Source organism: Eschrichtius robustus, chromosome 17, assembly GCF_028021215.1.
Source record: "Eschrichtius robustus isolate mEscRob2 chromosome 17, mEscRob2.pri, whole genome shotgun sequence".
Lineage (NCBI taxonomy): Eukaryota > Metazoa > Chordata > Mammalia > Artiodactyla > Eschrichtiidae > Eschrichtius > Eschrichtius robustus.
In genome coordinates, this window is record NC_090840.1 from 50,240,492 (window position 1) to 50,264,210 (window position 23,719).

The window sequence follows — 23,719 nt, forward strand, 5'->3', positions numbered from 1 at the left end:
CCTCGGAGTAACGGTCAGCCTAGGATTCCACGAGCACTTCACTTGGGTTTCTCTTCTAACCCTCTGCCCTCCTGGAAAACTGTTACTTTCTACCGACTTCATATGTCAGAGAAACAAACCTCCTTCGACTTGAGAAGCTTCTAAAACGCTTTACTTCCCTGAAAAATGAAAATAGGTGAGACCGAAACAAGCACTTTTGTCCAGAGTCTGAAACACAAAAAAAGAACCAGCTTCACCACCTGCGCTCAATCCGGCTTTCTCCGCCACACCTGGGGCGGAAGGGGCGGAGGCTCCGCTTGCGTCATAAGCCAGCGCCGGAAGTTGGCTGCGATACGGCGGCGAGTCGGAATCTGTTCGGAAAGGCAGAGAAGTTTCTCCGTGGTACGTGGGTAAGGAGTTGGCGGATTGGGGGGTGGGTATTTGGGCCAAAACTGGAAAGACGCTAGGGGCTAAACAGGTCTGGTGTGGGGTTAGAGTGGGGAGAGGCTGGGGATAGAGTCTATGCTGTTAGTCCTTTGCCTCTTTAGCTGTTGGGCTGTCTGTTTAGCTGTTGGCTTTTTAGCCGTTGGGAGTTATTTCTTTGTTCTTCCCTTATCTTCGGTTCGCATGTTCTCCTGTTGAGGGATTCAGTTTTTTGGCAATCTCTTGCTAAAGTTTGGAAGAATGGAACTTGTGTTAAATGAAGACGTGAGCTTTGCAGTCAGATCTAAATCTCTGACTCTTAACAGGTGAATAATCCTGCCCAAATTAACTTCCTTAAACCCCAGTTCCTTCATCTGTAAAATAAGAGTAATACCTCCTAGAATTGTTGTAAAGATTATAATGAAATAGCATGCATAATTGAAATGACATATGTAAAGTGTTTATTATTGTGTCCAGTTTGGGGGTAAATGCACAATACGTTGTGTTTTTGTTTCGACCCACCTATAGGATTTGGAAAAAGTACAGATTAGGAATTGGGACCTTTTTAGCTTTCTTCTAGAAAAATGAGGCCTGGTTAGATTTGTGAGGAGCCCATTTGAGATATTAAATATTTGAGTCTGTGATTTCAGGGACAACAATGGACACCCAGAAGGACGTTCAACCCCCAAAGCAGCAGCCAATGATATATATCTGTGGAGGTAAGAGTAACACTCACAAAAGTAAGAGTATTTCACCTTTTTAAAAAATTATTGCATTTATCTTTGGCTTAACTGAGTCATTCATCTTTAAAGTTAGAAAGCAGAACAACTTTAGCAATCTTAAAAAAAAATCCTCTTATTCAGATTTCATTTTCTTTCCTAGGAAAAATGCATTGCCCGCCACTCTTTTTTTCTTTCTCCCTTAATATATTGGTAATGGCAACATACCCTTGAGATTGAGTATACTGTATTTTAGTGCTTTGGGTGAAAAGTATGGTTAAGATAATTTGCTTGTCTGTAATATTTCTTTTTTAGGCATTGAATAACGTGTTTTGTTTCTAGAATGTCACACAGAAAATGAAATAAAATCAAGGGATCCAATCCGTTGCAGAGAATGTGGATACAGAATAATGTACAAGAAAAGGACTAAAAGACGTATCCTTCTAACTAAGCTTTCTGAATATGAGATAAGAGGAAGTGAAAAATAATGCATGGTTTGATAGTCAAAGACTAATTTCTGGTAAAAATGGTAACAACTTGGATTACTTACCAAAAAAGCAAAAGGCATGATTAGCATTTTCATGGACCAGTACTCCAGTGTATAGACATATACTAAATAATCTAAATACTAGTTGATTCTGGCTTTCATAAGTGTATTTTTTCAGGGATTCTGTATATAAGTACTCATTCTTGAGCTTCAGTTTATGGGCAAACTAAATGATACAAGGAGAAATACAAATATTGAGTTTGTATGCTACCTAATGGAATAAGTGAGGCTTACAAATTAGGTGGAAGACTGAGAGTAAATTGTTATGTAATAACTACCAGTGTTTTTTAGATCACTAAATTATCACTTTTAACACTGCTTTAGTGTGTCTTGGTGCGTTGGTCTTTTGTATCATGGGGGGGGCTAATAATTAAAATAGTTTATTTTTTTGGTTCATTTCTAATTATCATAGTAAATAGTGAACTTCATTCTTTTGTGCATTTTAGATTAAATAACTAGCTTATTGCAAAGAGAAAGTGACTTGGAAGTATTAAATTTTTAATATAATTTTAAAGTACTTTTTTTGTCCTTAACTCAGTTTTTGTATAGTGGTGGTTTTTGATGCTCGATGAAACATGAAATTCAGAGGAATGTCTTCATTTGGATTTGGATTTGCTGTTAATGTTGTCGTATAGCTTTTGATTAGTGTACTTTATGAATATAACTATATACACATGATTTCATTTTAAAAACCATATTGTATTTAGGTATCTATTAATAGCTTATATAAAGATATTTTTGTTCAGTTACATGGTTTGTAATTTAATTTTATCGTATATGTAATCTGACACACAATGAAGGTTAAAAGTGCTTCCCCAAACTACACTTTAATCAAAACCTAGAATCATCTGGGGCCCTTGTTAAAAATGAAGTTTGCTAGGGCCCTCTAAAGGTCTGATTAAGTAAGTTCCTAGGAAACCACTGTTTTACATCACCAATTGTTTGTAAACTCTCCAGCCTCATTTTGTATAGAGTATACCAATGCACTTACTGTTAGTGTGCATACCTCATTCTGAGTTATAATTTTCATTTGTTAACTTGGCATAGGCCTTTCTGTATTTGTATATAATGCTTGACTGTTTTTTAAATCTTCAGCAAGGGAAAAGAAACTTTAATGGTTGCTTTCTCTAAGGCAAAATCAACCCCAAGTAAAGTGGATGAAGCAGACTATTAAGGCAGGTGCAGTTTCCCAGGTGTAATCATTCATTAAGGTAAAAAACTCTGCTTCCAGGATATAGAAAAAATAGGAGCTGGTTTACACTGAATTGGATGAATGTTTAAAGCTTTTGCCTTGATCTTAGGGATATGGATACTCAGATACTCCATCTGTTCCAGGATTCAATTAGATATATTTCAACTTTGTTAATAGCTTTGTGTGTCTCGCACATTCAAAGTATTAACTGTGCAACTGTGCCGTTTAAAAAAGAAAACAAAACATTGTTTCTACTACCATCCTCAAATATTAAGTTCTGTAAATTTATTATGTGCTATACAAAGTACTACCATACTCAAGATTTTTAAAGAGTGCTTCCTTGGTCCGGGTTTTCCTGGACTGTGGCTTTCATAATTTTGTAATTCTGCCATGTTCCTTCTTGAGCTTGTCCTTTTTGTACAAGAGTCCCAATAAATATCTCTTTACGACAGGCTTCTAAACCATAACTCATTGGGTAATGTTGCTCTTAACTATTCTAATTTCATCATAGGTCCTTTGTGTATCAGTTTAATTGAATACTGTTATTTGGTTAACTAGACAGTGGTTTAATGGGAAAAGTATTATCACTGGAACTCAAGACCATCGTTTCAGTCAGTTACCTCTTCGTGTCCCCATCATCTATAAAATGGAAGTAATTTTACTTCTTGCCTACCTGGACAGTTTTAAGAAAAGGTAAAATAGGTATAAAATTGCTTTTAAAAGATCCTTTTGAATAGTGCTCTATAAATATAAAAATCAGTAAATCTGAGCTTGAAGCTAATACATAACTTGTCCCCTACTAAACTGCTTACCAATGACTGTAGACACGCAGGTCCATGAAAAATATCAATACATGGAAATTGGTTCAAATCCAGCGCTGCTACTCAATTACTGGCCAGTTTATTTCTTTTGACTTCAGCTTGTCAAAGTCAAGGAATTAATGATAGTTCAGTGCTTTTAGACTCTGAAGCTATCTTCAGAGATTGAAGTTAATGACATTCAAAACTAGTAGATGAAATCATAAATGACTAATTTTAAGAAGATTAAAATATCACATAAAGTGAGAAAGTGTAAACTGAGAACACGTAAAAACAAGTTGCCTCCTTACATGTACAAATACATGCACATCCATTCACCCTCCACCCTCCACCCTCCACTCTCCACCCTCCACCCTCTGCCCAGACTTAAAAGATTACTGGATCTGTTCTGTGGGAACAGACAATATAGGGACGGGATGGTGGGAAGCCAGTTAGGGGCCACCTGTAAAAGTTCAGGCTAAGAGTAATGGTGGCTGGACCAGGGTAGGCGTAGAGGGAGTGAGAAGTAGCTGGTTGTGAGATATGTTTTGAAGTTGAATAGGACTTACTTGTGAATTGGTTAGTACTTAGGAGCACAGTAAACAATATGGACTTCGGCAGAAGGCTTTGGGTCCGTATTCCCAGAGTGTCCCTTGTTCGATGCCAGTGACTACCAAGAGTCACTTTCCTTATTTGTAAAATGGGCAAATGGGCATGAAATAATAGCACCTATGTCAAAGGTTTGCTGCAAGATAAAATTAAATACTCCATAAAAACTCTTAATCTAATAAATGTTAACTGTTAACACCATTACAGAAAGTATTAGCATTTTCTGCACAGGTGCTTCTATCAGCCTTAGGATTAGTCTCAGTTACCGGTCTTGCTGTTTTCCATGCTCTTTAGCTTGCTCATTGTAGAGTCCTAATCACTGGACCACCAGGGAATGCCCAGCTTGCTCATTGTAAAATAGAAATTGCACAGCACTGTCTTGCTGAAAATTCTTAGTAGCTTCCCATTTTGATAAAACAAAAACTATTGGGAATAGTATATTTGGGAATAGTATAGACTCCTTTCCTGCCTCTGTCACCACTTCAACCCACCTCTCAATCTTGGTTTTAAGGAGATGTTTGCAGTTCCTTAAGCAGATAATGGAACTTTTTGCCTGTGCTCCTGCTTTTCTCTCTGCCTGAAATGACCTGTCTTGTGTTCTTCACCAGTGTCAGAATGTCATCTAGTTTTCTGTATTATTGTGGAGAAGTCCAAAACTATTCTTCCTAACGCTTTGTATGTGACCTGTTTTCGCTCTAGAAACTTAGAACTTTCTTTGCTGGTGTCCTGAAATTTTGCAGTTTGTGCCTTGGTATGGGTCTGTTTTCCTTCCCTGTTTTGGTCACTTGGTGGGTGCTTTCAGTCTGGAAACTCAAGCTCTTCAATTCTGGAAAATTTTCTTGAATTGATAACTTCCTACCCTCAGTATTCTCTTCTCTCTAGATCTTTTAAATCTAATATTAGACCTAACTTTTTCATCTTTTTCGATTTCCTTTTTTTTCTTTATCTGCTCTGTGAAAGATTTCTTCAACTTTACTTTCTAATCCATCTATTAATTATTGGACGCAATGTCTTTATGAAGATGATAGTGGTAATTTTCATTTGCCTGCATAGTCCATTTCCTTTGAGTTAGTTTTTATCCTGCTTGTTTATTCAGCATAATTGTATATGTACATAATTATAACCAGAAAAAAAAAGTGCGTGAAAAGAAAATTACAGGGCACGTGGAATTGCAACTGTTCTTATTTCTCGGCTAACGTTCTTCTGTCCGGGTGAAGCTGGGTCTGCAAGGCCAATCAGCCGGATGGCAAACCGGAGACTAGCCAGTCATCACGCAGAGGCTCTAATCCCCGCCCCCGGCGGTCAGCCGCAAGCCCTCGGGTGCCGGAGTTGGGGGGGAGTGGGGCGGGGCGACACGCCCCTCCCTGGGTACGAGCCGCGCGGCTGGTGAAGTGTGTGGCTGCGGCCTCCGCAAGGCTTGGGGTCTGAACCAGGTGAGTATCTGCCGGCCAGGAGTAAACTACGTCTCTCCATCGCAATCCCTTCCTCCGGGCGCCGGGGTGAAAGACGGACCCGGAGGAGTAAATGCACCGTCGGACTGCAGTTGGAGGGATGAACAACCTTGTCGGCCGGGGAAACAACCTGGGGGCCTTCTGTTTCTCGGGGCTGACGGTGGCGGATGTTGGGGCAGAGCGGCAACGCAGAGGTGGTGGTGCGGCGGGGAGGTTCCCGGGCTCTGGCGGCGGCCACCGGTCCTTGTGAACAAAACAGGGGAATGGGGAGCAGTTTCGTAGAGTTCTAAAGTGCCCCTTGACCGTTGCGGGTTGGCTGTAGAGCTCTCGGATCTCAGGCAGTCCCTGACTCGCGCTGTACATAGAAACCGTTGCTACGGCTGGAGGATGCCGTTTCCTTTCGCTCTCCGGCTGCAGGTGGCGCCCAGCCCTGTGGATGCTGGAAAGAACGTGCCTAGGTGGAAGAAAACCGTTTTTCGTGTTAACTAGACCATTGCAGTTTGCGCTGGAGGTATTACTGATAAACTGATTAGGAAATATGGGAAATGGATGTGGATTAGGATGGTGGAGAAGAAATTAACGCCAATTAGGACCAAAGTTTTTTCTAATCAGAGACAAAGAAATTGCAAGCAGATATGGAAGAGTTCTAAATAGAGCAAACAAAGTATTGTATGACTTGTTTTTTGGAGTTTGAGAGTTAACGTTTAGTGGTCTTGAGAATGTCTCTCCTACCCCCCCCCCAAGTGGTAGTTTTCAAAGAGGATTCTCAGAAACGTTGAAACAGCGTTCAGAATAAAATTCGCTTGATTAGATAAGAGGTGTCTTTATCATTTCAAATGTTTTTCACCATATTTTATTCAAATCATAAAATCTCAGGGGTTTCAAGATTCCTTTAATTCGAGCGAATCTATTTTAATCCCATTAGATGCTTAAGTCACTCCCATCAAAGATCCTCCAGCTCTTTGGAAAAATTCTCCTAAAGACAACTCATTCTATTCTGGGCAGCATCAATAATTTTAAAGTTCTTCACTGGCTTTCATGTGACCTCCACCCCGAAGGCTATCCTTGTGATGGGAGACATTCATCATACTGGGCCCCCGCTAGCATGGTGTGAAAGCTATATTCTCACTTCTCAGCTGGATCTCATTCGAAAGCTGGCAAACTGTCATCTATATTCTATACCCAAGCCAAAGCCAGCAGGAATACGGAGAAACTGACAGGGCATCCTCTTTTTCTGCAGAGATCTGATATATGACCAGACTCCCAGAGGGCAGGCATGCTGAAGGGAATGCTGCTAATGAATTAGACCCATTGCTACTTGTTTTAAAATTTATCACCCAGTGTATTTTAGTGCAGTGTTTTTTTTTTTAAATACTTTGACAGTAACTCATAATATATTTTTCTTTGCAACATTTATGTACACAACATTCGTGTGTGCGTTTATATACACATATATTTATAATTTTTTTGTATAGACATGAAATAAAATTTTCTATAAAACAGTATTTAATGGTATGTGTCAGGTAGTCTGATTTTATTGCTGTTCTATCTCATAAAACAATGCTGATTGCAGCTCACTAAATTGATTTCTTGGGTTGCCACCTGCAATTTGAAAAGCACGATTAAATATGATGATTAAGTATGTGAGCTCTGTAGTGGCCTACTGAGATTCAACTCTTCAGTTCACTACTTAAGAGTTATATGACCTTGAGCAGTTTATATACTTGAAACGTCACCTTTCTCATCTGTAAAAAGGGAGTAATTATTAATATCTTTCATGAAAGTGGTTTTGAAGATTGAAATAATTCATGGCATATAGAAATTTAGCTCCATAAATGTTGACTATTATTACTGCTCTCTACTTAAAATAAAACTACTTGATATAGTAGTTGAAGGATTAAATGAAGTAATAATATAAGTGAAGTACATTAAGAACTACGTATTTGTTGCTGTTATTGTCACCATCATTAGCAGCATATCAATAGAGTGAAACTGTCCAGGGCCGTCTTATTCCCAATTCAGTTGAATTTAGCAGGTATTTTTTAAGGGGTATAAGACAGTATTTACTATGTTAGACCTGAAGCTCTTGAGATGAATGAAGTAAGATCTCTCGTGATCTAGAAGGGAAGACAAAGAAACAGAATTTGGGTATGTGCTATGTGATATGAGAGAGGTATGTACAGAGTGCCTTTAGAACACAGCTTTGGCAGCTGTTCATTATGGGAGTGGGCAACTGAGAATGTAAGGAGGCAAGGAATAAGGAAGAGGGTGATATTAAGGAGAGTTAACAGAAAAGATGTTATTTATGTTTGTGCTGAATCATGAAAGGATGGTTGGGATATTAACAGCTAAAGTAGAAGATACCAAAATCAACATTAAAAGATATCTTAAAAAGCAGTTTGAGCACTAAAGAGGATCAGAATATTCCACCCCCAAGTAGACCACTTTGACATGAAGATTATTTTGAGCTGAAGGCAATTCGGAAACAGCAGACACAGGAAGAACTGTCTGCCTTCCCCTTTTCTGCCAAAAAGCAGGGCATAAATTTCCCTTTATGAAGGTGTTCCCTCCTCTCCTTTCTCATACCAAGATGTAGAGAACAACCCTTATCACAGTAGGTGGACAATCAGCACTGAGGTGAGTCTGCATAAACAAACCTTATTAAAATAACCCTTATCTTCCATTAGTTTCTTCCATAGATTTACCTTCTAGAAACCAAAACCCCTTTTCCTTTGTCTAATCATTTCTACACAATTTATCACCCTTTGTTAAAATGGTATATAGTTCCCCAGGCCTAACAGTTTCTTTGAGTTTTCACTTTTCTGTGAAGCCCCAGGAGTATATAAAATGAACCTTTTCTCCCGTTAATATCGTTTGTCAGTTTAATTTACAGGCCTCAGCTGCTGAACCCAAATGGATACAAGAAAAAATTTTTTTCCTCTACAGCACCAAAACCTGCTCTGTTGTTGTATTTCAATTTTGCTTAAGTGAAGATTAAGTAAAATAATCCATCTGTGGTATATAGTAATTTGTTTTTATCTATTTATTTATTTAGTTATTTTTGGCTGCGTTGGGTCTTCATTGCTGTGCACGGGCTTTCTCTAGTTGCAGCGAGCGGGGGCTACTCTTCGTTGCGGTGCACAGGCTTCTCATCGCAGTGGCTTCTCTTTGTTGCAGAGCACAGGCTCAGGTGCACGGGCTTCAGTAGTTGTAGCACACAGACTCAGTAGTTGTGGCTCATGGGCTCTAGAGCGGAAGCTCAGCAGTTGTGGCTCATGGACTTAGTTGGTCTGCGGCATATGGGGTCTTCCTGGACCAGGGCTCGAACCCATGTCCCCTGCATTGGCAGGCAGATTCTTAACCACCACACCACCAGGGAAGACCGTATATTGTAATTTAGCCCCATGAATGTTAACTGTTCTTATCAGGGAGAGAGAATTTACAATGAGTAGCTTCCTCCTTAGAAGAAATACTCCATCTCCTTTTCTATAGAAATGAAAAATAAATATTACAGAAGTACCTAGATGGTTACTGCTATCCAAATTGAGTATTAATGTATATATTAGATTCATAACTATTTTCCTACACTATATTTCAGCCATGACTGCCAAAGATTATCCGTCATTGTGGGGCTTTGGAACAACAAAAACATTTAAAATACCTGTTGAACATTTGGATTTCAAGTATATTGAAAAATGTTCAGACGTTAAACACTTGGAAAAAATTCTTTGTGTGCTCAGGTAAGCATTTAAAAATCATATCATGTTTCAGTTTGCCAATTTTAATTATATTGTTGACTTCTGAAATTCTAAGCTACATTAAAAATTTTGGAGCAGATTTTCCAATATTGAAATTGTTGTTTTTGTCCATGTTAGGTTCCAAAATAGTGGTTTTGATCCTGTGGTTAGTTTGGCGGGTTCTGGCTAGATCTACTTCCAGCACAAGACTTAGGCTAATTAGTATCCAAGAGGGCATTTTTCTTGCTTCCTGGCACTTTCTAGGAACCGGTAAAGCAGCCGTTAGGAGGCACCTGCTTATGCTGATAAAGTGCTTTGGCACTCTCCCACTTCACACTATCTGCCAGCAAAGGTGGGTGACTCACTGGGAGCCATTGCATGGGGGATGGGGTGGCGGGGGAGAAAGTAGGACCAGAAGTCAGGGAATCAAAGCCTTTTCTGGGTAAGAGCCCTGTGGCTGTGATTGTCAAACTTTAATATTTGCCAAACATGGTGGTTAGAAAATGCAAATTTGAGCGCACCACTCCTGGAGATTCTGCTTCAGGAAATCAGGAGTGGAGCCCAGGAACATGTGTTTTTAACAAGCACACTGGCTGATCAACATGCGGGTGGCCAAGGGAACTCTACAAGAAACATTGCCCTGTGGCCTACCAACCTGTGCCAACTGTTTGGGGTTTCTTGAGGGTTTTGCATTTGGAGGGTAGCCTCATTATTGCAGAAGCACTTGTGAGCACAAACTGCCCATTTCCGGGACATCAATAGTATTCCTTTTGCTCAGCAGTGGTTCTCTCTTTTGTTTCCTCTGATGCCCTTCCTTACTGCTGTGTCCTTCCTTTTTCTTTCTCATCACCTTTAGCCTCCTGTCCTTCCTAAGCATCCCTGCGTGTCCCCAGCCAGTGTTGATGTAAAAGCCTCATCATATCATTGTTTTCCCTCTTGTTTTTCTCAACGTCTAAGAACGTTTTCATTTTTATTTGATTAAAGACTAAAAGAAAATGTGAAGTTTATGGGATGAAAGAGTTTGAAAGACATTTTATGAATAGCCTAATTAAATTGTATTGACTTGGGCTTATTTTTTAAATTTAATTTGAAAATGGGATTTATTTTTATTTTTCTAAAAATTTAGAAGTAAGCAGATTCACAAGAAACGAGGAAAAGATTGATTTTCCTTAAAAAAAAAAAAAAGCAAAAAAGAACACATGTCTCTGTTTAACTCTCTAAGGAAGGAATTCTGTTCCTTGAGTGGTTGAATTTAGAGGTGTGTTGTTCTAAACTGTTCCTCTGCCATTTTCTTCCTATCCCTTTGGGGGAAAAAAAAAAAAGAGCCAGAACAGTAACTCCTCATTGGAAAATAAGTCCAAAGTCTCACTCTTTGCCTGTCTCTAATAATGAATTTCCATTTATAAGTTTAAAATTACCTTATGTACAAAATGAACATATGTGTGTTAAAGAGGAGAGAAAATGTTATCTATTCAACTTTTAAAGTGTGTGATGGAAATTGATGTCTTTGGAGCTCCTTTTTTTCCCCCTTCATCTCAGCACTCAATAGATTAGCATGTGAAAGTGGAGGTTGCTCTAATTGAGGACGGTGAGGGGGAAGGCAGCAGCTCAGCCTTCATCCTCGTTTGGGGCAGACCGTGAGATCTCTGTGGAACCCCTGGGCTCCATGGAACCCAGCTTGCAAACCACTGGTCTATATGATCTCTAAATGAAGTGGTAACTCTAAAATTCTGAATTTTTTAAAAGGTCTGGTGAGGAAGGATATTATCCTGAACTTACTGAATTTTGTGAAAAGCGCCTTTCAGGCTTGGCTCCTGGAAGTAGAGCTTTGAGGAGAGAGAAACCTGCAGCGACAGCAGCCAGTTTCACAGCAGAAGAATGGGAAAAAATTGACGGTGATATAAAGGTATAGAGTAACATCACTTTTTGTGGCATTGTCATGGATATATATCTACTTTACTTATCTGAAATCCTAGGCTTCCTTTTTTGTCAGTAAAGGGCTTTTAGTGGTAATTACTTAGGTGGTACTGGTTGCTTCTTACACCTAGGAGAATATTGTGAATGTGTGTGTGTCTCTGTGTGTGTATGTCTGTGGATTTGTTGGTGGGGGGTGGGGAGGGCATGCTCATGTATTTTATTTTTTGTTTTTTATTTCTTTTTAAAATAAATTTATTTATTTATTTATTTTTGGCTGAGTTGGATCTTTGTTGCTGCGCGTGGGCTTTCTCTAGTTGCAGTGGGCTGGGGCTACTCTTCGTTGTGGTGTGTGAGCTTCTCATTGCAGTGGCTTCTCTTGTTGCAGAGCACGGGCTGTAGGTGCACAGGCTTCAGTAGTTGTGGCACGTGGGCTCTAGAGCACAGGCTCAGTAGTTGTGGCGCACAGGCTTAGTTGCTCCACGGCATGTGGGATCTTCCCGGACCAGCGCTCCAACCCGTGTCCCCTGCATTGGCAGGCGGATCCTTAACCACTGTGCCACCAGGGAAGCCCTGCACATGTATTTTTTTTTAAAATTTTATTTATTTATTTTTTTTTAATAATTTTTTTTTTTGAAATTCATGGTCTTTTATTTATTTATTTATTTATGACTGTGTTGTGTCTTCGTTTCTGTGCGAGGGCTTTCTCTAGTTGTGGCAAGTGGGGACCACTCTTCATCGCGGTGCGCGGGCCTCTCACCATAGCGGCCTCTCTTGTTGCGGAGCACAGGCTCCAGACGCGCAGGCTCAGTAACTGTGGCTCACGGGCCCAGTTGCTCCGTGGCATGTGGGATCTTCCCAGACCAGGGCTCGAACCCGTGTCCCCTGCATTGGCAGGCAGATTCTCAACCACTGCGCCACCAGGGAAGCCCTGCACATGTATTTTAAATGACTGAATAATATCCCACCCTATGAAAGGAACATAATTCAGTCAGCATCTATAAATAGTGTTATGTTTGTTCATAATTTTTTTGTACCATCCTGGTTGTTTCCTAGGGATAAATTATTAGAATTCAAGTTACTTGATCAAAGGATCTAAATATTTTTAAGGCTGTTGAAACACATTTCTGTGTTCTCAGGAAGTTGTACCTTTGTACTCTCCCACCAGCAGTGTGTAAGAATGCTCACTTCAGGTACTCTTCACTGGAAACTGTAATCATTTTTTTACATTTTAAAGTCAATTAAATAGTTAAAAAATGATAGTACGTAGTGTATTGTTTGTTTACTAGTAACGTTAAATTTTTAAAAATCTGTCACTTGAATTTCTTCTTTTCTTAATGACCTGTTTGTGTCTTTACTGATTTCTTTTAATCAGCTTTATTGTTATTATTTACATTCAATAAAAATTAGCTATTTTATAAAACAAACAAATGTATGCAACAAAGCAGAAACAGTCTCACAGACATAGAGAACAAAATAGTGGTTACCAGTGGGGAGAGGGAGGAAGGAGGGGCAGGATAGGGGTAAGGGATTAAGAGATACAAACTACTGTGTATAAAATAAATAAGCAACAAGGGTGTACAGCACAGGGAAACAGAGCCATTCTTTTGTAATAACTTTAAATGGAATATAATCTATAAAAATATTTAATCACTATGTTGTATACCTGAAACTAACATAATATTGTATATTAACTGTACTTCAATTTTTAAAAAATTAGCTATTTTATGGTAATTTCACTGAGTTTTGACAAATTGCATTTGCTGTGGAATATTTCCATTATCCCTAAAAGTTTTGTTTTGCCCCTTTGCAGTCAGTGCTGACTCCACACCCTGGCTCCTGGCAACCGCTGAACTGCTTTCTATCATTATAGATTTGCCTTTTCTAGACTTTCATATAAATATAATTATATAGTATATCTTATTTCATGTCTGGCTTCTTTCACTTAGCATGATGCTTTTGAGATTCATCTATGTTGTTGCATGTGTCCACAGTTCATTCCTTTTAATTGCTGAGTAGTAGTGAATTGTATGGATATCTCACAGTTTAACCATTTACCCATTGATGAACAAATGCCAAAATGTTTTCCAAAGTGGCATCAGTCCTGCCAATAATGGATAAAAGTTCCAGTTGCTCTACATTGTGGTCCATGCTTATTAGTATTGTCAGTTTTGTTAATTTTAGCTATTCTCTTAGGTATATAGTGGTATCTCATTGTGGTTTTCATTTGCATTTCTCTAATAACTAATGATATTGAATGTCTTTTCATGTACTTATTTGTCATCCATATATCTTCTTTTGTAGAGTGTCTTTAAATCCTTTGCCCATTAAAAAAAATTAGATTTTTTGTGTTCTTATTGAGTTGTAAAATACATGTCTTTCATGTATTTTACACACAAAGATACATCTTTGCAAATATTTTCTGATATTGTGTGGCTTGCCTTTTCATTTTTTTAACAGTACCTTTGAAAGAGCAAAAGTTTTTACTTTTGATGAAACTGATTTTTCTTTTTATAGTTTGTGCTTTTGTGTTCTATTAAGAAATCTTTGTCTAATTCAAGATCCCTAAATTTTCTCCTATGATTCTGCTAGAAGGTTTATAGTTTTAGCTCTTAAATATACGTCTAAGATCTGTTTCATTTTTTAGACACACACACAAATATATACATACACACACATACATATATTTGTACATACTAACATGGATAGTCAAAAGTTCAAGTGTCATTTAATGAAAGATTATCCTTTCCTCATTGAAATTCTTGGTACCATTGTCAAAAATCAACTGCCCACGTATGTGTAAGTCTATTTCTGAACTCTCTCTATTCTGTTCATCAATCTAAATGTCTGTCTTTACACCAGTACTGCATTGTCTTGATTACAGTAAGTCTGTTTTTTAATTTTAATTTTATCAATATATTGGAGTATAGTTGATTTACAGTGTTGTGTTAGTTTCAGGTGTACAGCAAAGTGATTCAGTTATACATTTTTATATATATCTATTCTTTTTCAGATTCTTTTCCCATATATGCAGTCAGTCTTGAAATCAGATAGTGCAAGTCCTCCAACTCTGTTCTTCATTTTCAGAGTTGTTTTGGGTGTTCAGGTCCTTTGCTTGCCAATTTCTACGAAATAGCTTGCTTGTATTTGAGTTGGGATTGTGTTGAATTTGTGGATCAATTTTGGAAGAATTGATATCTTAACAATATTGAGATTTCTGATCCATGAACATATATTTTTTCTGTTCATATAGGTCTTTAATGAAGCAGTGTCTCATAGTTTTCAGTGTATACTTCGTGCTTATTTTTAATGAAATTTATTTCTAAGTATCTAATATATTTTATGCTACTGTAAAAGTTAATGTTTTTTAAATTAAATTTTTTTGCTCATTCTAAGTCACTTCAGTTATGAAATTTTATTGGTTTATATAAAATTTATCATCTTAACCATTTTTAAGTGTACAGTTCATTAGTGTTAAGTATATTCATATAGTTGTGCAACCAATCTCAAAAACTTTTTCATCTTCCAAAACTGAAGTTCTCTACCCATTAAATAACAACTCTCCATCCCACCCCCACCACCAGCCCCTGGCAACCACCATTCTACTTTCTTTTTTATTATTTTTTTTGATCTGTTTACATTCTTTTTTATTTTTTATTTTTATTTTTTTATTGAAGTATAGTTGATTTACAATGTTGTGTCAGTATCAGGTGTACATACAGCACAGTGATTCAGTTATACATACGTATATATCTATTGTTTTTCAGATTCTTTTCCCTTATAGGTTATTATAAAATATTGAGTAGAGTTCCCTGTGCTACACAGTAGGTCCTTGTTGATTATCTATTTTATATATAGTAGTGTATATATATTAATCCCAAACTCCTAATTTATCCCTCCCCCCCCTGCCCCACCTTTCCCTTTTGGCAACCATAAGTTTGTTTTCTATGTCTGTGGGCCTATTTCTGTTTTGTTTATAAGTTCATTTGTATCATTTTTTTTTTCTTTTGGATTCCATATATGAACACTATCATATGATGTTTGTCTTTCTCTGTCTGGCTTTTCACTTAGTATGATCATCTCTAGTCCATCCATGTTGCTGCAAGTGGCATCATTTCATTCTTTTTTATGGCTGAGTAATATTCCGCTGAATAAATATACCACATCTTCCTTATCCATTCACCTGTTGATAGACATTTAGGTTGCTTGCATGTCTTGGCTATTGTAAACAGTGCTGCAATGAACATTGGGGTGCATATATCTTTTCCAATTACGGTTTTATCCAGATGTATGCTCAGGAGTGGGATTGCAGTATCATATGGTAACTCTATTTTTAGTTTTATAAGGAACCTCTATACTGTTCTCTGTAGTGGCTGCACCAATTTACATTCCCACCAACAGTGTAGGAGAGTTCCTTTTTCTCCACACCCTCTCCAACATTTATTATTTGTAGACTTTTTGACGACGGCCATTCTGACCAATGTGAGGTGATACTTCATTGTAGTTTTGATTTGCATTTCTCTAATAATTAGTGATGTTGAGCATCTTTTCATGTGCCTTTTGGCTATCTGTATGTCTTTTTTTTTTTTTTTTAAATAAATAATTTATTTATTTATTTATTTTTGGCTGTGTTGGGTCTTTGTTTCTGTGCGAGGGCTTTCTCCAGTTGCGGCAAGTGGGGGCCACTCTTCATCACGGTGCACGGGCCTCTCACTATCGCGGCCTCTCTTGTTGCGGAGCACAGGCTCCAGACGCGCAGGCTCAGTAGTTGTGGCTCACGGGCCCAGTTGCTCCACGGCATGTGGGAATCTTCCCGGACCAGGGCTCGAACCCGTGTCCCCTGCATTAGCAGGCGGATTCTCAACCACTGCGCCACCAGGGAAGCCCCTGTATGTCTTCTTTGGAGAAATGTCTATTTAGATCTTCTGCCCATTTTTTTGATTGGTTTTTATATATATATATATTGAACTGTATTAGCTGTTTGTATATTTTAGAGATTAATCTTTTGTCATTTGCATCATTTGCAAATATTTTCTCCTATTCTGTTGGTTGTCTTTTCATTTTGTTTGTGGTTTCCTTTGCTGTGCAAAAGCTTTTAAGTTTAATTAGGTACCATTTGTTTTTTTTTGTCTTTATTTCCATTATTCTAGGAGATGGATCTAAAAAGATATTGCTGCAGTTTATGTCAAAGAGTGTTCTGCCTATGTTTTCTTCTAGGAGCTTTAAAGTATCCAGTCTTACATTTAGGTCTTTAATCCATTTTTAATTTATTTTTGTATGTGGTGTTAGAGAATGTTCTAATTTCATTCTTTTACATGTAGCTGTCCAGTTTTCCCAGCACCACTTATTGAAGAGTCTTTTCTCCATTGTATATTCTTGCCTCCTTTGTCATAGATTAATTGACCATAGGTGTGTGGGTTTATTTCTCGGCTCTCTATCCTGTTTCATTGATCTATATTTCTGTTTTTTGTGCCAGTACCATACTGTATTGATTATTGTAGCTTTATAGTATAGTCTGAAGTCAGGAAGCCCGATTCCTCCAGCTTCATTTTTCTTTCTCAAGATTGCTTTTGGCTCTTTGGGGTCTTTTGTGTTTCCATACAAATGTAAAAATTTTTTGTTCTAGTTCTGTGAAAAATGCCATTGGTAATTTGATAGGGATTGCATTGAATCTGTAAATTGCCTTGGGTAATATAATCATTTTGACAATATTGGTTCTTCTAATCCAAGAACATGGTATATCTTTCCATCTCTTTGTGTCATCATCGATTTCTTTCATCAGCGTCTTATAGATTTTGGAGTACAGATCTTTTGCCTCCTTGGGTAGGTTTATTCCTAGGTATTTTATTCTTTTTTATGTGATGATAAATGGGATTGTTTCCTTAATTTCTCTTTCTGGTCTTTTGTTGTTAATGTATAGAAATGCAACAGATTTCTGTGTATTAATTTTGTATCCTGCGACTTTACCAAATTCATCGAAGAGCTTTAATAGTTTTCTGGTAGCATCTTTAGGATCTTCTATGTATAATAAGTATCATGTCATCTGCAAATTGTGACAGTTTAACAACTTCTTTTCCAGTTTGGATGCCTTTTATTTCTTTTTCTTCTCTGATTGCTGTGGCCAGGACTTCCAAAACTATGTTGAATAAAAGTGGCGAGATTGGACATCCTTGTCTTGTTCCTGATCTTAGAGGAAACGCTTTCAGCTGTTCACCGTTGAGTATGATGTTAGCTGTGAGTTTGTCATTTATGGCCTTTGTTATGTTGAGGTATGTTCCCTCTTTGCCCGTTTTCTGGAGAGTTTTTATCATAAATGGATGTTGAATTTTATCAAAAGCTTTTTCTGCATCTATTGACCATTCTACTTTCTGTTTCTTTGAGTTTGGCTAATCTAGATACCTCATATCAGTGGAATTTTAATTTCAATTTCTACTTGTACATTGCAAGCTTATAGTTATCTAAAATTGGCCTTTCTGTATTGACTGTGTATCCTGTGTCTTGTTTAATTCAAACTAACACATTCGTTCTAGTAGATTTTTTTGTAGATTCCTTAGATTTTCTTTATGGAAGATTATGTCATCTGTGAATATTGAAAGATTTTCTTCTTTTCCAGACTGGCTACCTTTTATTCCTTTTACTTGCCTTATTCCATTGGCTTGGACCTCTAGTACAATGTTGAAATGAGAGCAGATATCTTTGTCTTGTTCCCCATCTTAGGGGAAATCATTTAGCCTTTCATTATGTTACTTATAGATTTGTATAGTTCTCCTTTATCAGGTTGAGGAAGTTCCCTTCTGTTCCATGTTTGATGGGTGGAAAATTTTTATCATGAATGGATATTGAATTTTGTGAAATGCTTTTCCTGCATTTATTGAGATGAACATATGGTCTTCTTAGTAGTCTGTTAATAAGGTAATTTATGTACACTGTTTTTGAGTGTTATAGTAACCTTACATTCCAGGATAAACCCTACTCATCATGATGTATCTTTTTTATATGGATTGGATTGCTAAAATTTTGTTAAGGACTTTTTGTATCTATGAATCATGAGAGATATTGGTCTGTAGTTTTCTTGTAATGTCGTTGTCTGGTTTTTGTATCAGGGTACTGTTGACCTCAGAATGAGTTGGAAAGTATTCTCTATTCTTCTGTTTCCTAGAAAAGCTTGTGTATAATTGATATTATTTCTTCCTTAAATGTTTTCTAGAATTTACCATTGATGCCATCTGGGCCTCAAGTTTTCTTTATTGATAAGGTTTTAACTATTAATTCAGTTTCTTTAGTAGACTCTGGGCTATTCAGGTTATATTCAGAGCTTTCTCTCTGTCCACCTCTCTCCTCTCAGAAATCTTACCTCCTCAATTCTTGCAGTCTTGTTCTCCCCAGTCTGACCTCCGTTCTTCTAAATTCATTGAGACCTAAGACTGTTTCCTTTCCCTGTGCTGTAGCCTGGAAACACTAGGCAGTCAGTTTGGAGCAAATGTAGGGTTTACCTCATTTGTTTCCCTTCTTTCAAGAATTATTGTCCTGTGCTACCTGTTGTCCAGTGTCTGAAACTATTGTTTCATATATTTTTTCAGGTTTTCTAAAGTTTAGGCAGGAGGGTAAATCTAGTCCCTGTTACTTTGTCAGAGCCAGAAGCCCCTTTATTGACTTTTCTATTGATATGTTTCTTATTTATTTGTAAGAGTTCTTTCCTACATATTTTAATTTTCCCCTCAATTTGTTATTTGCCTTGTAAGTTTTGTGTGTGGTGTTTATTCATTTATTTATTTTTATGTAACCACACCTCTTGATTTTATCCTTTATGATCTTTACATTTGTTTTATACTTAGGAAAACTCTATCTCCACCGGATACATATTTACCTGTATTGTCTTATAGTTCCTTTGTGGTTTCTTTTTGCTTAAGAAATATATATTTTTTAAAACAGACTCTGGAAAAACAAATTTTTTTGGTTTTACTTTATTTTATTCAGCGTATTTTTTCTGAGGTAAATCATACACTTGAAAACAATTTTGAGGTATGTGTATTCTCTAACTCAGAATGCTAATTTTTAAAAACTTTCAGCTTTCTCATTTTGTCATTTTATTGACTTGAGTTTGAAAAATTTGGTAATTAATCTACAGGTTAAAATAGCAGTTCTTGTCCAGCGTTCTTTGGCTTTATTTTCTGAGGGGTAAACAGCTGTTTTAATTGCAGGGCCTGCTTTCCCCCCAGCTGTGTGTTCTTTCTCAGTCAATTCTTAAGTTAGTTTCCTTCTCATCTCCCTTCTTTCATACTTTTCTTGCCACTTCTCCTTCGTTCCCAGTTCTCTCTCTCCCTTTCCTCCTCTATAATCCTTCCTCTCTCTTTTTACCTTTCTTCCCTTGTTTTTCTTTTTCTCTTCCTGTTTCTCCTGTTTGCCTCCTTTTCATCCTCCCCGCCTCCTATATGGGTAGGACAGTATAGTTTATCCTAGCCCCTATTTGAAGAGTGTCTGACAAATATTAGACCCTCACTATATATCTGCTGAATAATAAATAATAGAATTTCACAGATAATAAGGAAATATCTTACTCAATTTTTCTGGCCTCTGTGACGATTCAGTTTAATAAACATTATTGTGAACCTAGTATATGCCAGACAATGTGCTAGGTTTTTTTGTGTTTTTTGTGTGTTTGTTTTAAGTACTTCAACTTTTCTTGTATCTAAGTTAAGTTTTTCAGGGAATTTGTTTATTTTATCTAACTTGCAAAGTTATTGGTATAAATTTGTCTAAAACATCCCCTTGTCATTTTTTTAATATCTGTAGAATTATTAGTGATGTACCTCTTTTATACCTGATACTGGTAATTTGTATTTTTTCCTTTCACTTTCTTTTGACTAGTCTTGCTGAGGGTTTGTCAGTTGTATTAATTTATTTCCAAAAAAACTAGTTTTGAATGTTGATTTTCTTTATTTTTCTATTTGCTGTTTTACAGATTCCTACTCTTATTTTTTAATATTTTTATTTCCTTCTACCTACTTTGGCTTTAATGTGTTTTCTCTCTCTTTATTAGTTTTTTAAGGTAGAAGCTTAAATAATTGGATCTTAAGCCTTTCTTCTTGTTTAAAGTTGTATATTTCCCTCTAATACTTTATCTGAATCCTACAAATTATATGTCATGTTTTCTTTATCACTTAGTTCAAATTATTTTCCAATTTCCCATCTGATTTCCTTTTTTAACCCATGATCTCTTTATAAGTGTATTGTTTAATTTCCAGTTACTTGGGGATAATCTAAATACTTCTTATTACTGAATTCTAATTTAGGTCTGTTGTGGTCAGATACCATACTTTGTATAATTTCACCCCTATCAAATTTATTGAGACTTTTTTTGGCCTATGTTCCATGTGCTCTTGAAAATAACATAGAAGTCTTTAATATTGATTAGGTCAAGTTGGTTAATGTTTGCATCTGCTATAACATTACTGATTCTCTTTTTGTCCACTTTTTCCCTGTGTCCATCCTACTGTTAATCAAATAGATTCATTTTGGATACTGAGTTTTTCATTTTCAGGATTTCCATTAAATCTTTTTAAAGTTTCCATTCTTCTCCCAAAGTTCTCAATTGTTCATGCATGTTGTCCACCCTTCTCACATATTTACTGTAGCTGTTTTTAAGTCCCTATTTGTTACTTCCAACATCCATCCACTCTATGTGTCTGCTTCTATTGACTGTGGGTAATGTTTTTCTGCTTCTTTGTCTTTCTTGTTATTTGTATATTTTATACTGACCACTGTATATAAAAAAAATCAGTGGAATCTGAAGTAATTAATATTTACCTATAGAAAGGAGCATGTTCCTTCTGTCAAACTGCTAGAGTTGGAGACTGGGTCAATCTAATCTGTATGTTAAGTTGCAGCTGACATGCTAAGGTTCTTGAGATTAAGACATAGGCTCTGCCCTCAAGGAACTTACAGTGTGGTAAGAGGGACAAACAGTAAATAGAGGATTTAAAATCTCTATGCTAAACACAGAGGAGGAACACTTTTAGCCCAACCAGGAAGTTCAGAGAAAGCTTGCTGGAAGGGATGATGTAAAAGATCTTGTAAGATAAATAAAGTAGGAAGGGCAACAATGAACATACTGAACAATACTGAACTATACACTTAAAAATAGTTAAGATGATACATTTTATGTTATTGTGTATTTTCCTACAATTGAAAAAAAAACGAGAGAGTAAGAAGGGCATTTCAGGTGGGGAAAATGGCATGATCAAACTGTCACCTAAAAATTGACCCACAGTAAACTATGATGATGTACAGTCCTTTCTAATGCCTGGTTAATTATTTCAAACTGTATATTTACCTTCTTTTTTCCTCTCTTCTTCTCAGAGTTGGGTATCAGAAATTAAAAAAGAAGATGATAAAATACACTTTCAAGAAACTGAAGCATTTCCAGCAATGGAAGATAATTTGCCTCCAGTTCGTGGTTCAAACAGCCATCTTCACGTTGCCAAGGTAGGCCTTTTTGGTGTGGGGTGTGGGTGGTAGGGGGAGAAAGTTGTTGTTTATTAAGAACATTATCTTGGTTTAATCAGTGTAGCTGAAGTGTGATGTCCTGTAGGCAGCTGGGGATTTTTTTCAGGTGATCGTGTGTTATCACCTTCTGGAGTAGGCCTCACCTGGATATCAAAATGAAACAGTATTTTCATTTGAAGACTTGCATCTTGGGTTTACTGCCTTCCTCATTTTTTCTTTTGCTGTTCTGTCTCTTCTACTCTGACAATTTTTGATGAGTACTTATGATCCAATTCGGTGTGTAAGAGTTTCAGGGAGTAATTTCATGTATCCAATAGAGGTATAGAGGGAGTAGTTTGTTACACAATTAAGTATGGATTTAAAGCGTAAAACAGATGGATTAATCTGTTTAATTAACCCATTAAACTTGGATATCAAGCAGTTATAGATGTCATTTCTCTGTTTAGTGCATTTCTCCCCCCATCTCCAGCCCCTCATTTTTATTTCTCTGAGATTGGTCCCTATTTTGCCATGCAGATCTCTCCTTGGTAACCCATGGCTTCCATAGAGAAGGGGCCTGTTGGAGTTCCAGGTTCACTTAACTTCAAGTTAAAATTGAGCTTCTTGGCATCCACCTGACCCTGATATTAAAGAACCCAACCCTTGTCTCCAGTGGGCTTTCGCTTGGATCACACATTCCATTCCCTCTGCCCTCCTTTTTTTTTTTTTTTTTTTCCTATTATTCCTATCATCTTTAAGAGGATGTTTACCTAAGTCTCTTCATTTTGGGTTGAGTCATTCTTGTTTTTCTCGTCTCTTCTTTGAGTCCCCAATTTTATTAGAAAAACATCCATAGCCTTTTCATCACTCTGCTCCTTGGTAATTTACCTTCCTGGGTCTTTTTACTTCTCATTAGGAATTACTCAGGTAACTGAGGTACAAAGTAAGTAAGTATAGGAAGGATACCACTGTCTGTAATCAATGAATTCGTATTTATTGAACACTCATTATGTGTTAAGTCTGTGTCCTGAAACTGTAACAACAAAAAACATTTGGTCTCTGTCCTCAAAGAGCTTATAGTCCAGTAGGGATAGACAGACTAGTGGTACAGTGGTTCTCAAAGTATGACCTGTGGACACTGGTTGTCCCAGAGATCCTTCTAGGGGATCCAGAAAGTCAATGTTATTTTCAAAAATAATGCTGATGCTTTTGTCTCTTTCACTGGGTTGACATTTGCACTGAGGGTAAAACTGCTGGTGCCTTACCATGAATCAAGGCAGTGGCACCAACTGTGGACTAGCGGTCATTGTTTTCTCCACTGCTGTGCACTCATAGTAAAACATTCCAATTTAACTTAAAAGTGTCTTTGATGAAACAATAAAACCTTTTTTGTCATTAAATCTTGAATCTTGAGGACACATCTTTTTAACATTCTGTGTGTACCAAATGTAAAATAGCTAGCTAGTGGGAAGCAGCCGCATAGCACAGGGAGATCAGCTCTGTGCTGTGTGACCACCTAGAGGGGTGGGACAGGGAGGGTGGGAGGGAGACACAAGAGGGAGGAGATATGGGGATATATGTTTATGTATAGCTGATTCACTTTGTTATACAGCAGAAACTAACACGCCATTGTAAAGCAATTATACTCCAATAAAGATGTTAAAAAAATATTCTGTGTGACAAAATGAGGAGTACACAGAAGGCACTTCACTGTGAAATGAAATATGATGGTTATCATAAGAAAAAGCACTTGTGTGATTGACTGCCAGCTGAATTAGCAACTTTTTCCTGGAACAATTTTTACTTGAAGAAATGACTGACAGACAAGCTATAGTTATTCAGAGTTGAGTTTTTGGCAGACATTTT

At 37.1% G+C, this 23,719-nt stretch overlaps 2 protein-coding genes across 3 annotated transcripts in view; both read left to right on the forward strand.

Annotated features, from left to right (window-relative positions):
* The first annotated feature begins 314 nt into the window (after positions 1-314).
* Positions 315-3,309, forward strand: POLR2K (RNA polymerase II, I and III subunit K). 2 transcript variants are annotated; one of them, XM_068525590.1, is made up of 4 exons: positions 315-381; positions 1,053-1,121; positions 1,464-1,556; positions 2,218-3,309. In XM_068525590.1, exons 2-4 carry the CDS (start codon positions 1,061-1,063, stop codon positions 2,238-2,240), a joined length of 177 nt encoding a protein of 58 aa, XP_068381691.1. In that variant the 5' UTR covers positions 315-381; positions 1,053-1,060; the 3' UTR covers positions 2,241-3,309. The 2 variants fall into 2 exon arrangements, with proteins under 2 accessions (XP_068381691.1, XP_068381690.1); XM_068525589.1 differs by having other exon boundaries at positions 320-389.
* A 6,008-nt stretch (positions 3,310-9,317) lies between these two features.
* Positions 9,318-23,719, forward strand: part of SPAG1 (sperm associated antigen 1) — an 89,651-nt gene continuing 75,249 nt past the window's right edge. Inside the window, exons 1-3 of the mRNA XM_068525553.1 lie at positions 9,318-9,457; positions 11,201-11,360; positions 21,728-21,853. Coding sequence (XP_068381654.1) covers positions 9,318-9,457; positions 11,201-11,360; positions 21,728-21,853 — 426 coding nt within the window. The remainder of the gene's footprint in view (positions 9,458-11,200; positions 11,361-21,727; positions 21,854-23,719) is intronic.